This window comes from Lethenteron reissneri, chromosome 29 (genome assembly GCF_015708825.2).
Source record: "Lethenteron reissneri isolate LAM-NWPU_2019-01 chromosome 29, ASM1570882v1, whole genome shotgun sequence".
Taxonomy (NCBI): domain Eukaryota; kingdom Metazoa; phylum Chordata; class Hyperoartia; order Petromyzontiformes; family Petromyzontidae; genus Lethenteron; species Lethenteron reissneri.
In genome coordinates, this window is record NC_083807.1 from 3782855 (window position 1) to 3796766 (window position 13912).

The following is a 13912-nucleotide window of genomic DNA, read 5'->3' on the forward strand; positions in this document are numbered from 1 at the left end:
ATCAAAATCGGCATCAATTAATCAATGAATTCGCTACGGTCCCTAAACTCTCGAATCGCCACGCCCTAGAAGCAGGCGCCACGTGTCTCAGGCGCGCCTTGCTCCGTGTGAACGAGTTATGGGCACCCTCACTCCACATTCATTTATAAAGTCATCAATTAATTCAAGTAAGCGTTGATGTGGGAGCAGGCGCCGCATCATTGACGTACTTCTCGACTCGTGAGTTCAACGAAGTTGTGAATAAAACCGTTGTTTTTAACAAACTTTTTGAAAGGAGTTTTTATCTGTCCATCCTGCCTCTCTTCTGCCTCTCTCCCGCTCCCTAGGTCGGGTGACCGCTGGTTATCACAACGATCACACGTGGAGTTCACGTCGATCACTCGGAGGATCTATAACCCAGTTACTCGAGTTCGTTGCTGCGGTTGTTGTTGTTCTTGAAATTGGGGGAGGTAAATAAACAAAATAGCTGTGCATTTCTTATCAATTCTTTCCAACTCCACCCCGTCCATTGCTTTCAAGCGGCCTGGATGCGTGGCTCCGCATGTACATACTCACGTAGTAATTGGCCAGCAGTGCGTCTGGGTAATCCTGCAAGGGCGAGAGAGAGAGGAGAGAGAGCAGATGAAAAAACACGACTCAAAAACATCAACGCCGTGGCAAGCCCAGACAATTTGTATGTAAATTGCAAGGAAGCGCAAACAGGTTTTCCCCGATATTGATGATATGGAGATGAGCACATTGCAGGGTGCGTCCGGTAGCGAAAACCTGACGGTGGCTGGCACCGAGAGCCAATTTTATCTCGGCGATTTGACGTGAGACGGTTAATTAACGGTGCGAAACCGCGCCGAGATCACAGTCCTTTACGGGATTCTTTTTTATTGGCGGGAAAAAGTGTGACCGCGTGTAAAATTGAATTGCATTGGCAGCCGCGGAGAAAAGCCCAATTAGCATTTTTATAGTTAATTAGGAGACAACAAAGCCAACCAGGACCCGGCCGCCCGTCCCGGTGTGAATACTGAGAGCAGAGCGCCGTGCGGCTCTTCAGACGCCACTTCATTACTTACTCTACGGCGGAATTCGGTGGCACAAAATACATTTGAAAAAAGTTCAGAAAAAAAAATCACGTGCAAAACGTGCTTCTGAATGCAAATGAGTATAGACCCCGGCGAACGAGCACTAATTAGCGTCATGTAAACCCGTGACACTCTCATCCTCGCCTGGACATAGGTGACGCATTGAGGGTCACTCGTTTGTACATGCGGCAGAGGCTTTTAAACGCTATTTAGCAAGCAGGCTCGCCCACCCCCACTCAGCCACTTGTAAAACAAGTCGTTCAGATTTTTAGCCACACACTACCGCGGGCATCTTCAACTCCTACCGTGAGCATCTTCGACCCGTGCAGACGCACGCCGAGTAGCGGCGGTGCGAAAGCTCGAGAGAAGAAATCCTCATCCATAATATGGGGTTTTTTCTGGGTTAGATCGAGTAAATATAAATGTGTCTTGATTCAAAGCTTTCGTGACTGCAGGGATTCATATTCTTGGTTCTTTCGGTAAAGTCACGTAGAAGGGAAATAATAAAATAATAAAAATATCAAACAATTAAATTCTCACGACGTTTCGACTGCAAAACAAGCAATCATCGTCAGGTGTGAAATCCACAGCAAGAAAATGTGAAAAAATGTCTTTCTGTGGATTTCACACCTGATGATGATTGCTTGTGTTTCAGTCGAAACGCCGTGAGAATTGTTTTATATTTTTATTATTTTATTATTTCCCTTCTACGTGACTTTACCGAAAGAACCGAGAATATTAATGTGTCGTTAAACCCAACAAACAAGCCGCCGAACGCCGCACTTATTTTGCGCAACTTACTCCGACACGCCCATCGAGGGGTACTAGCCACGACGCTAGCGCTGCAGGAACGAGCTTGTGCAGTTTTGCTTATCCCGCCGCCGTCAAAGGGGTGCAAAGACTACGGTTGGTTTCCTCAGTGGTCCACAAGAGTACTTTGTCTTCTTGGTTCTTTCGGTAAAGTCGCGTAGAATGGAAACAATAAAAATAATAAAATAAAACATAATAAAATAATTCTCTCGACGTTTCGGCCACAATGCAAGCAGCCGTCCTCAGGTGAAGACCAGGTCTGTCGGGGAGTCTGACGATGCTGTCTCCCCGACAGACCTGGTCTTCACCTGATGACGGCTGCTTGCGTTGTGGCCGAAACGTCGTGAGAATTATTTTATTATGTTTTATTTTATTATTTTTATTGTTTCCATTCTACGTGACTTTACCGAAAGAACCAAGAAGATGAATCCCTGCAGTCACGAAAGCTTTAAATCGAAATTTAAGAGTACTTTGCTCGGCCACAATCGCACTAACTGTGCTTCTTGCACCATTGCATTCTGGGGACTGTCCCCCCACGTGAACACTCCACAAATCTGGCTGTCGCCTGATGATGCTCGTTGTAATCACTCGCGAAACATCGTACTCGAATTGTAGATGTTCTGGGTTTACTCTCGAACACACTGCTGTGCTGTACAAGTAACGATTTGGAATGTTTTGTTTAAGTCAAAAACCTTACTAAGTGGCTGTGTCGGGTGGTGGCGGGTTTTAACAACAACTTTATATTCACACGATCTAACCGAAAAAAAACAAAAAACTCTATTACGGATGATATTGGTCACGAAAGCCTATGTGTTAAACTGACTCACGTGGTATTTTGCACACTGCATTTTAAATGAGCCGTTGCATATATATACGAAGTACCTTAAGGCTAGCGCATCGGCAACTGCGGGTTTCAAGGGACCGCAAGGAATTATTTAAATGTTATTGCACGTTAACTGGGAGGAAAATGTTTTAAACATTTTGCGCTCACAGCCAAAATGGTTCATGACTTCAAAGACATATTTAAATTATTCTCAATTATTCCAAAACGTTCCAAGGGAATCTGTGCAAAATTATAAAAAAAATTTGACTAAACATCAGCTGACAATGCGTGACAAAACATTGACTTGAAATCGATGACTTGCAATCAATGAGAATCAATAGGAAGCTATTTAGAATCTTGCTGAACTCTGAATATCAGGGATAAGTCATGCACCTCAGCCAGAGGCGGGGGGGGGGGGGGAGAGAAAGACCTGACAGGTTTCAACGGATGTAGATTCAGCGAGGCCAGCCAAGAGGCACAAGAGGCAATCCACCGTTAAGCAAACTCGAGCAAAAACCCGGAGGGGTGGCGGTCAATACGGGAGTGGGGGTGGTCACACGTGCACATGTGGCAAAGGACGGAGATTAGAACATGAATAAGTAAGTCGCGTTCAAACGGTTAGGGTGACGCAAGCGATCAGGTTGGGGAAACTCGAGCAGCCCGCTAAAGGTTGAGGGTGCCTGTCAAAAGCTTGGGACAAGTGGAGAGATTCTTCAAGGCATCGACGGGGCATTGGGACCGTCACGTGCCTTTGCGTCTCGTTCGGTGGCGTTTCAATGCTGCAGCCTTGTTAGTGGAGGGTGGGGGCAAACAAGTTGGATAAGTGGCAATTTGCCCCAGGCTTCACACAATAGAGGGCCCCACAGCCAGGTCTCGTGTCACGAATTAATAAGGGGGGGGGGGGGGGTCCCTAAGTGGCATTCGGCCCCGGGCCTCCATCCCTGAGCCTCCGGGAAGCTCTGGGCACGCTCCGCTTGTCAGCGACTTCCTTACTTGGTTGGACACCATTAAGCCTGATAATGAATTCCCATAGATGGTAAGAAGCCTAAGGACCCCACGTTGGACAGGGAGAAGAATATTGAATGGAGCGGTTTCTGCCATAGGTCACCCTGCCACCGCGCCGTGATTGATGAAAGTGACGTGCGCCGTGCACGCGATGCGGTGTGGGCCGGAGAAAGGCGAGCGCGAGGCATCCGCGCAACGCATCTGTATACACGGCACAGTGGCAACAAATGAACCACAATGCCTTGCTGATCTCTCGTCAAGGAGCGTAAGTCATCGTCGCGTGAAACCCGGTCATCCTCGCAGCAGCTGCAGCTTTCGGCTAACCGTCGAACAAAGGTCATTTACCGCATCGCGCGATTTCAAGATGCGCTTCTGTGAACGTCTGGAACGCTCTTCATTCCGATATTAGGAAGCCACCGGAGTTATGCACTTTTAAATCTAGTTTGAAAACGAATTTCTTTAGAATTGCTTTTAGTGTTTTAGTTTGTTTCCCTTCCCACGCACCTCCGACTAGCACGGTCGGCTACGTATGGCGCGAAAGAAGTTCAGAATACACAGGTATACGTAACACTTGTGCCGACACACAGCAAGAAGGCCGAGTTTGATTCCCAGCTCAGGAACCCTTCTGTGTGTATGAGGCTCCGCATGGCTCTCCTATCGGTTCTACGTTTTTCCGCGCATAGCTAGAAAAAACATACAACGTACATACGTGTGCTGGACTTCTTTTGCGCCGTACGTAGCCAAACCGTGCTAGTGGAAGGTGCGGGGGAAGGGCGGCAAACTAAAAACGAAAAAGCAGTTCTAGAGAATTTATTTTTCAATCCTAACTGTAACATCCCAATGCTGAAAAATGACCTGCAAATTACTCAATTGGGATTACACATTGCAACATGAAATATTCCCAATCAGGGGGCAATCGTATTTAATGGGTTCAGAGGCGGCAATGAAAGCTGCGTTACACGCACGATCTTTTAAACTCTCAAATAATAGCGCCGGGGGTAAAACATTCGTGTTTCGTGTGGATAAGCATGTACCGATTATAATTATAGAAGTTAAATCAATGGTAGGGGTAAGGGGGTGTCGGGGGCAATGAGAGACGGTGGCGAGGCTAGCGCCGGTTCATTGCACATGCCGGCGTGTGTATCACAAACATGTGTAAAACAAAAATCCATAGAGTCGCCCAATAAATCATCATTAGCAGCAGCAGCAGAAGCATTTGCCTACCCGCCCCTGGGTGTAAATATGGTCGTGGCTGTGCTGTAAAGTTCTACGGTGTTGTACCACGTGATATTCAGCACGGTGTCCAACGTTTCGCTCCCAGCATGTGCAGCAAAGCCTCGGGCATGATTTTACTGTCCAGTGAACGCATTTAAAACATATGCAAAGAAAAACGCATACCTTTTTTTTAACCCTTCCAATACATTTTTCTTTCCACTTTTATTCCAATACACAGAAATTATTGGAAGAGATTTGGACACCTGGAGATGCGTGTGACTCGAGTGGTGTTTGTGAACTGCACTTGTGGAATGTGGGCACGAGAATGAATGGAGCCAGCCACGTGGCTTGGTGGTAGAGCGAAGCGGCTCGCAAAACACGAAGGTGGAAAGTACAAACCCTGGTTGGGGGTCTCACTCAACCCATCGTTCTCCCGAGGTGGACGAAGCGGGTGCCACTTTGTGGCGTCGGTCAACTGGGGTTGTCCCATGGACAGACTCGCCTCTAGCATAGGAATGGGGAATTTGCACCACTGGCTCAGGACCGTAAACGGGAGATGAGCATCGCCTCAATGATGAATTTGAGAGCAAGAAGTCTCCTCTTCTTGGTTCTTTCGTTGTGGCCGAAACGTCGTGAGAATTATTTTATTATGTTTTGTTTTTTATTATTTTTATTGTTTCCATTCTACGTGACTTTACCGAAAGAACCAAGAAGATGAATCCCTGCAGTCACGAAAGCTTTAAATCGACAGAAGTCTCCTGTCGACGTATGCGGGGGCTGACATACGTGGGGCAATATCCTACGAGGGTCAAGCTGGAGATGTGATGAAGAAGATCCTGCAGAGTGAAAAAGTATCGGGGGAAGAGGAAGGGAACGAATCAGCTGGTGGGACAATGTCAGCCGTTGTACGAAACTCTCTCCGTGAGAAATGCTGAACTGTACGATTTTATTTACCAGTTCAAGCCCACTGAGCTATTCGCTATTTTTCAGTGGTGACCTGGCCACACATGGTAGCTCATCGAAGTGGCTTATATCATCATCATCATCGACTTGTGGGAATTCATAGGAGCAGCCAATGTGGAGGGCAAAAACTGGAGGAACCGGGAGAACAATCAAAGTGACCACCACAGGAAGAGCATGCCAACTCCAAATATACAAAAGGCATTGTCAGGTTCGAACCCACGATCTCCTGCTAACCAGGCGAGGGAGATAACATTTCCTCACCACCGCGGCGCCCCTGAAGATCACGAAAGACAATAATAATAGTTAAATTTATAACGCGGGCAAATTTGCGGACGTAACCGCCGCAACTCAGAGACACGGAGCCAAGCTCAGAGTCGCTCGAAAGCACGTGGTTGTAGAGGTGAGTTTTTAAGTCTCTCTTGAAGGAGGCGATTGAGGTGATGCTGCGAATGTGCAGAGGGGTGATGGCGTTCCAGACTGTTGGGGCTGCCACCGAGAAGCGGCGCATAGACGTGACCATCCTGGATCTTGGTATCAAGAGGAGGTCGTGAGTCGCGCTGCGCAGGCATCTGCCGTGTGCTGAGTTGTCAATAATGAAGAAATGTAAACCTTTCGTCATGGACATCAACCCACGGTTATGAAGATAGTTGTGGGTTCGTCTTTTCAACGTGACATTGCCTTGTTATTTACAAGAACATCACCATTTTGTTTTGAACATTCGATTATCATTTTCAATTTAACTTGCATTGTTACATTTTTGTTTAATTTTATTTTACTCTCGTTTATTTTATTTCGCATTTTAAGTGGAATTTCTGCTCTTTTTTTAATTTAAATGTGACCTTTCACTCAATTAGCTGTGCTTTCAACAATTGTTGTAAATTATAACCGGTAATGTTTGTGTTTGATTAACTCAGTCTCTCGCTTGAAAGATAAACTTTTAGTTTTGATGAGCTCACACCTGGTTTAAATTATTTACATTTATAAATCATGAATATTTAGACCATACTTTTATTATCATTTATTAACGGTACCCTTCCAGGGAGTACACACACAGCATCATAAGTGGCCACCAATTGAAAGCTCTTTTTTCAATCCATGTCAGACAGGGTGAATGGGTGTGATGAAAAAACAAAAGCTAATTAATTCCTGAAAGTACAGCCCTTATGGAAACATTACAGGTACCAACATTTCTCGCGACTATTGACATTAGCAGCGATTGAATAACTTGAGCCAAAAAAAAAACATTTCACGTACAAGGGCGTTCCAAATTGGATGAAATCCTAATTGAGCAATGTGGAGTGCAATGACGACAAAAACGCGTGTTGCAGCGAGTGGCAGCCGCTGGCAGCTTTGCGGGCATGGCGAGGCTCTCGTGTTCCCGTGTTGTCGCGTCCGCGACAAACACCATTCTTTTTCTTCTTGGTTCTCTCGGTAAAGACACGTAGAAGGGAAATAATAAAATAATAAAAATAAAACATAATAAAATAATTCTCACGACGTTTCGGCCACAACGCAAGCAGCCGTCCTCAGGTGAAGACCAGGTCTGTCGGGAAGACAGCGTCTGAATGAAACACCACCAGGCTTGGCAGCGTATATTTAAGCTGGGTTGGAGGGGGAAGAGCGCCTTGACAAATGCATTTGCATATCAAGAGGAATTTAGCATATTTATGGGAAATGCAGATATGGGATTAGTCACTACTTGTGGAATGCGTAGGAGGTGGGCGGGGGGTTTCAAAGTCATATTATGCCCGTGCATTATGCAGGATTAGCAGCATCAAAGGGAGAGAGTAGGGTTAGCATTAATAAAGGCAAGGAATGTTAATAGTATGGAGCTGCAGCACCATTCTGCGATGGAGCCCTTGGCAGCAGATCTCCATCTCCCCGGAAAAAGGCAAAGTGAGGTGTCGGTGGGAATATCGGGCTGTCAGCTCCCTTGCCATTGCTCCAAACTGAACCAATAAGAATGTACTATCGCACCTTTTTTGTTTGTCCGATGTCGAGTTGCAAAAGAACAAAAAACATCTCCACGCTCACTTAAAGTTTTTGTTACTTTTTTTTAAAGCAGCTGGTTCAGCCGTGTGGCTGTATATAAGCTTCATCATCCTCAGCCATGATCGATCCACTCCTGGATGGTCTCCCAAAGTCCGCGATGTAACAATCCACCGAGCAACCGTACACGAGTCGATTTCGACGCTCCATCTCCTCGGTGGATGTAAACCCTCAGGGGCGTTCGACTCCGTGGCTGCCACTCCGTCTACTTTTCTTTGACCGTCGGCCATCCTATCGTCCCTTCGAAAAACGTGTCCCGTCAAAGCCCCCTCACTTTTCTTCACAGTCTTAATCAAGTCCTGTGTGTGACCTCTAATCCACGTGTCCCTCTTCCTGTCCGTCAATCTAATTCCAGCCGTGCATCTCTCCACGCTTTTGTGCACTTTCAAGTTTATCTCGCATTTTTCACAAACGAACGTGTTTCTGAGCCACATCGGGCAGCAGGTAGTTCCTACGCCGAATAAAAACTTTCTTCTTGAGGAACACTGCTACGTTACTTCTCATTATCAGGTTCAGATCTTCAAACGCGCACCTCTTTCCCATTATTTTGATCCCCGTCTGTCATCTTCAACAGCTGTTCCAGGTACACGCACTGCTGCGCTTTCCAATTTGTGTCTCCATGGCTGACATCTCCAATTGTTTAGCACGCGACCTATGCACCGCTCGCGTTTATTGCCCGGCCCAACTTCTCAGCCTTCGTGGCCGACTTCTTCCAGATGAGCCTTCGGTTCATTTCCATCAGATGCTACGATGGCCGTGTCGTCAAAAGAAATCCGAGACGGTTCGTTTTCTACGCGATTCATATGTATGCCTTAGTTTCTCAAACCCACGTATCAAAATTAATCAACAAATCCATCGGCTTCATTGGCTCCTCATCCGAGGTAGGGGGCGACGCTCAGCAACAACATGAACAGAGATTGTCTACAGACTACAAATGCACGCTTTTATAAAAAAAAGTGGCAACAAAACATCTGGAAGAGTAGGCCAAATACAATCTAAATGGGTTTTCTAGAGCTCTTTCAAGTGCAGTCTCTACTCTGCAGGCAATTTCAAGCAATAACCAAGCTGCACCCATACCTACCTTTTTAAACTATAAACGATGTTTTTATTTGACCAGGTAAGGCCCCCCGAGCTATGTAGCTCAACGAAGTGGCTTATCATCACGTGTGTACATTTATAGCAGCCAAATACCCTCAACGCACGTCTCTAAATGTGGAGGAGAAAATACCGGAGGACCCGGAGAAAAATCTACGCAACCACAGGAAGAACATGCGCACACTCCACATATACAGGCGTCAGCGTCGGGATAGAACCCAGGACCTCCTGTATACCAGGCGAGGTAGTTAACATCTCGCCATCGTGGCGCCCATTAAATGGGGGCCACCAGACATCTGGACCACCCTGAACAGTACATTTAAATAAATTCAGATTCATTTCTGGTGAACGACAAAGCGAATTAAAAGTTTAATTGTTATACACGTTTGTCTCGAGCAATGGACTGTGCTCGCTTGATGAGCAACCCCCATGGTCAATCCACTGCTGGATAAAAGGCCACATGTGCACGAGATGACATCATGGCCCCTTAACGGATGGAGGATATTTAGGAATGCTATAGATGCGGTTAATCATATATCTTGCTCTACCTCTCCTCTTTCAGAAGTCCAAATGCTGTGTGAATATTCGAGAAGCATCTATTGACAATTTGCCAGGACAGTGTCGGCACCAATTACATTAAAGTAATTGGTGCATTGCTAAAATTGCACTCACATCAATTTGCGTGCCTGAACGTAACCGTGAACATCCGCGATTCAAATAAATGGCTCACGTGCTTATGCTGTGTGGGTTTGACATGCGCGATTTAATCGTGGTTTCAGGTCGTGCCATAATTTTACCCAATTAACCCCACCAGTTTCTATTTTTCTCGAGGGCAAAGCAACTGCTCTCAGCTGGGAACGGCGCACTTTAGAAAGCAATTGAGAATTCTGCGTTGAGCGTTTCTAACATTACCGGGTCACGGCGGCAGAGGTAAACTCGCAGCATTAACACAAAACGTGAGTTGCCTCAGTAGTTGCTGGTTTCATGCCCGATGCAATGCGAAGGCACTTTCAGTGGTGCAGAACCTGCCGATGACTCAAGTCGCAATGAGGCAACTCATTCTCCCGCTTACTCCTAGCAAGCAAATGCGTTGCCGAGCTCATCGCCGGCTCCGTTTTCAAATTCCGATTATTCCACGTGACTCGAGGGCGATGGTCGACACACGAGAAGAGTCACCGGGGCGATCGCTTGGAGAAGACAATCGCAACGGGACGGCGCGACGAAACAGAACGGAACAAAACCAACGAGCAACGGCGAAGACTTGCACTCCGTGGCCGTGGGGCCGGGGAACTGTTCGGTTAAATTGGGAAGGAAAAAAAATAAAGTAAGCGGTGGGGGTGTCAGGAATAAAGACGTCACTCGCCCCGCTGAGCTGAAAATGTGGAGAGGCTGGCAAGGCCAAGCAGTGTCACCTTGTCACTGAGAGAAATGAGGCTTTGAGCGTCGGGCCTGCCCAGACAACTAACATCTTGAGCAAGTCTGCCGTGATGCACAAACAGCCCGTGGCGGTGCGCATATCGCGCGGAAGCATTTCGGTAAAACCTGGGACCAACGAGTATCACTCACAGCCAGCCATTAGTTTCAATCTCCCACCGTTACCATTCCATTAACTTACACGCCGTATCGCTCCCGCGTCTCATCTCCGCATCAGCCCTTGAAGATAAGGAAGCAAAAAGCAAAGCAATTATTTTTTAAATTAACGCTTTGCAACTTAAGGTTGTGAAGCGTGAATGCGTTTTCTTAACTCGCTCGCAACCGAAGCTTTTTCTCTCCTGATGTTTCTCGCCAGGCATTACTTCTCCCCCTTGTCGCGTGATGATATGCAGCAGCCTCTGCAATTGGCTGTTCAGATCATGCGATCGTCGTCACAATACCTATCCCCCCCCGACTTCATATCTGATCTTGTTTACATTCCTTCCACCAATCTTTACATCATGTTCAGCAATCACCAATTTCATGATCAATTTCTCCACACAAATCAAACCATCCGGATAAAATAAACGCAAACACCGCCTGCCCGACCCCCTTTCTGACAACTGACCCAGCCACAGACTTTTCCCTTTCATCTGTACTATTGCAACTTGGTCCAACTGCAGATTTCGCAAGAATCGTAGGTTTGAAGTAGATTTCACTGCATAGGAAAAGATCGGTCTTCTCCTTCTTCCCCCTCCTGTCAACTTTTCCCACTTTGGAATAAATGGGTGTTGAGATCGAAACATTTAAATGGGGTGATGTCGCTTTAAAGGTGTCCAGCGACATGCGCAAAAAAATCAGCAACCAAATGAACATTCGCTTCATCATACTTCTAGAATAAATTAGCCTTCTTTACAAGGACACACAACTCAATATTTTAGACCGCACAAGTGTGCACACGTGCATTTAAAATATCCTCCGCGCGGCCGTGCGTCGGACAGGAAGATGAAGATTTTATTATTCTGCAACAGAGCATGCTATTCCCAGCTTTACAAACTGCCTCCGCAGATGACGAGCAGCCAAAGTGACAGGTTTATTTCTGCGTGCAGAAATGTGTGCATGCTGACAGGGATTGAAATAGCCATGCAATCTGTCGGACAAGGATAAAAGCTGACGATCAATTGGCAGCGCAAGGGCAGAGGCACTGCGACACGGGGAAAAGCACCCAGGGTAATTTTGTTCAGGTAATTATGCGAGTAATTCGACGCTGACGAATAGAAAAGACTCGGGGCAATCATGCAAATGCGACAACTTTGGGACGTCCAAAATTGAGGATCCACAGAATGAGACGAGTCGCGTATTAAGCAGACGATCATCACGACGCCCATCACCTGTTGCCGACTGGGCTCAGTACTTTTACGTCTTACATGCGATGGTTCCGAGCTGCCGTGGTGCGACGGTTAATACTGGACTTGCAATCGAGAGGTCGCCGGTTCTATTAAATCTTTCCTACACGGAAGGTGAAACAACGGTGCCAGGTTTCTTAAAACGCCGCCCCCCCCCCCAACGCCTCTCGTCCACCCAGCAGTATAAATGGGTACAAGCAAATTTGGTTGAACGGCAAAAGCTCGCGTAGCGATGGGGTAAAGTGTCGGTGATGTCACCTCTTCCAGGACCTCCGGTCAGTGCGGAAGAGTTGACCAAATATGAGACGGGACAAAGGATGGTGGGAGACGTTGAGGGGGGTGTGGGGGTGAACTGTTCCATGGTTTGTAATAACAGTGTCCTGATCAGACCGTGGAGGACATTGTGAACCACTGCGAACTTCGGACACATTCAGCGAAGGCAATAAAGACTTCCATTCTGCTTCCACCCCCCCCCCCCCACACTGAGGTTGTGCTTTGGATACAAGACCTGGATATGAGTTGCGATATAAAGCCATAACTGGGCAGGGTGGCTCAGTGGTTGAGCCAGCGGCTCACAAATGGAAGGGTCTGAGTTCTAATCTGGGTTTGGGGGTTGCCTCAGCCCATCGTTCCTGTGTGGTCGATAAAATAGGTACCACTTTGTGGTCGGGGTTAGCAGTGGTTGTCTTGTTCAGAAACGCAGCCACTGTCGGAGCACTGGCTCAGAGCTGGGATGAGTTTCGTCTCAGTGTATATATTTGACATTTTTTATACATGTCAGTATGCATGTTAAACTTCTATCGCACCTTACGTAACCAACCGTGCTAATCGGAGGTGCAAGTACAAAGACACATGGAATAAGAAGGAAACGTTAATGACTGTATGGGCATTGAGGTCACTGCTAACACGTGTCCATAGTTGGGATATTTTAATGGGCAGTGCGTTGGGTATGGTAATTGCCATGTAAAAAATGAGCGTTGTTCCAATGAAAATCCAGGCCATAGGGGCCTTAACAAGCAGTTCTAATTTTAACGGCTCTCACTCCAACCCTTCCGAGACGTCCCGTAAATAGAGAAGATTTCGCACCACATAAAAAAAAATATTAAAACCACCGTTGAAATTTGCATCAGCATTCACGTCAGTGTCCGAATTTAAACATACAGCAGTGTACGAAAAAACTACGGCCTTGCTGCAAACCAGGCCGGCGCCCCCCCCCCATGTAAAATGACCGCTGATGAGGCGGTCACTTTACATTGACAACACGGCATCTGTGACGATTTTCCGAGAGCCCCAGTCGCTCAGCGCGTTCAGGCTGCTGCTAGAAAGCCGTGCCACCTTTGCCAGCAACGTTTCTTAACCGGAGTAAGTTCCGGCAAACGCGCGGAGCCCGAGTCTGAGGAGCTTGCCAAGCGCGTAGCCAGGCCGTTCGTGAACGAGCCCCTGGGCCTCCCGTGCTCTCCGGAGTCTGAAAGCTCACGACGACGGCACGAGGGTCAAAGGCATCTCACTAATGGTCCGGCTTAAGTGCCTTCAGTCAAACATTCCTTGTGTTATTCATGCCTACTTAACAATAAATCAAGCGCTCTTTAACCTTGACGCTGCGATGTGTTAAAACTCCCGGAAAAAAAACCGATTATAGCCCACTACGTATCAACTCGTTTTGCTCAGGGAGTTGTTCATTTAAATCAACTAAAGAAAAGTTGTTGGTTAGCTGTGATTTAGAACCTCGTCTCGAATAACCGTTACAGTTCATGGACAGTTATCGTGGGCTGGACCGCTTTCGCCACGTACTTCACGAGTCGAATTAAACAATGTTTATAGCTAACGATTCAATCTATCAGTTTAGAAGTGTGTAAGTCATGGGGGGCGGGGTGACTATACCCGGTGATCGGTTTAGAGATACCCCACAAATAACATATAGAGGAGGGGGGGGGGGTAGAATGTATAGGAAAAACATTTCATCTCAATGCCTCTCTGCATGTCTCCCACAAATCCCAATACACGCAATGCATTTTTTAACACTCTCCCCTTGACAAGACACAGAGCCGTCACTTTCACAA

The 13912-nt window shown here is 46.8% G+C and overlaps 1 protein-coding gene across 1 annotated transcript in view; it reads right to left on the reverse strand.

The window, feature by feature from the left end:
• Positions 1–13912, reverse strand: part of MPV17 (mitochondrial inner membrane protein MPV17) — a 42520-nt gene that overhangs the window by 6846 nt on the left and 21762 nt on the right. The window contains exon 6 of the mRNA XM_061562433.1: positions 556–588. Coding sequence (XP_061418417.1) covers positions 556–588 — 33 coding nt within the window. The remainder of the gene's footprint in view (positions 1–555; positions 589–13912) is intronic.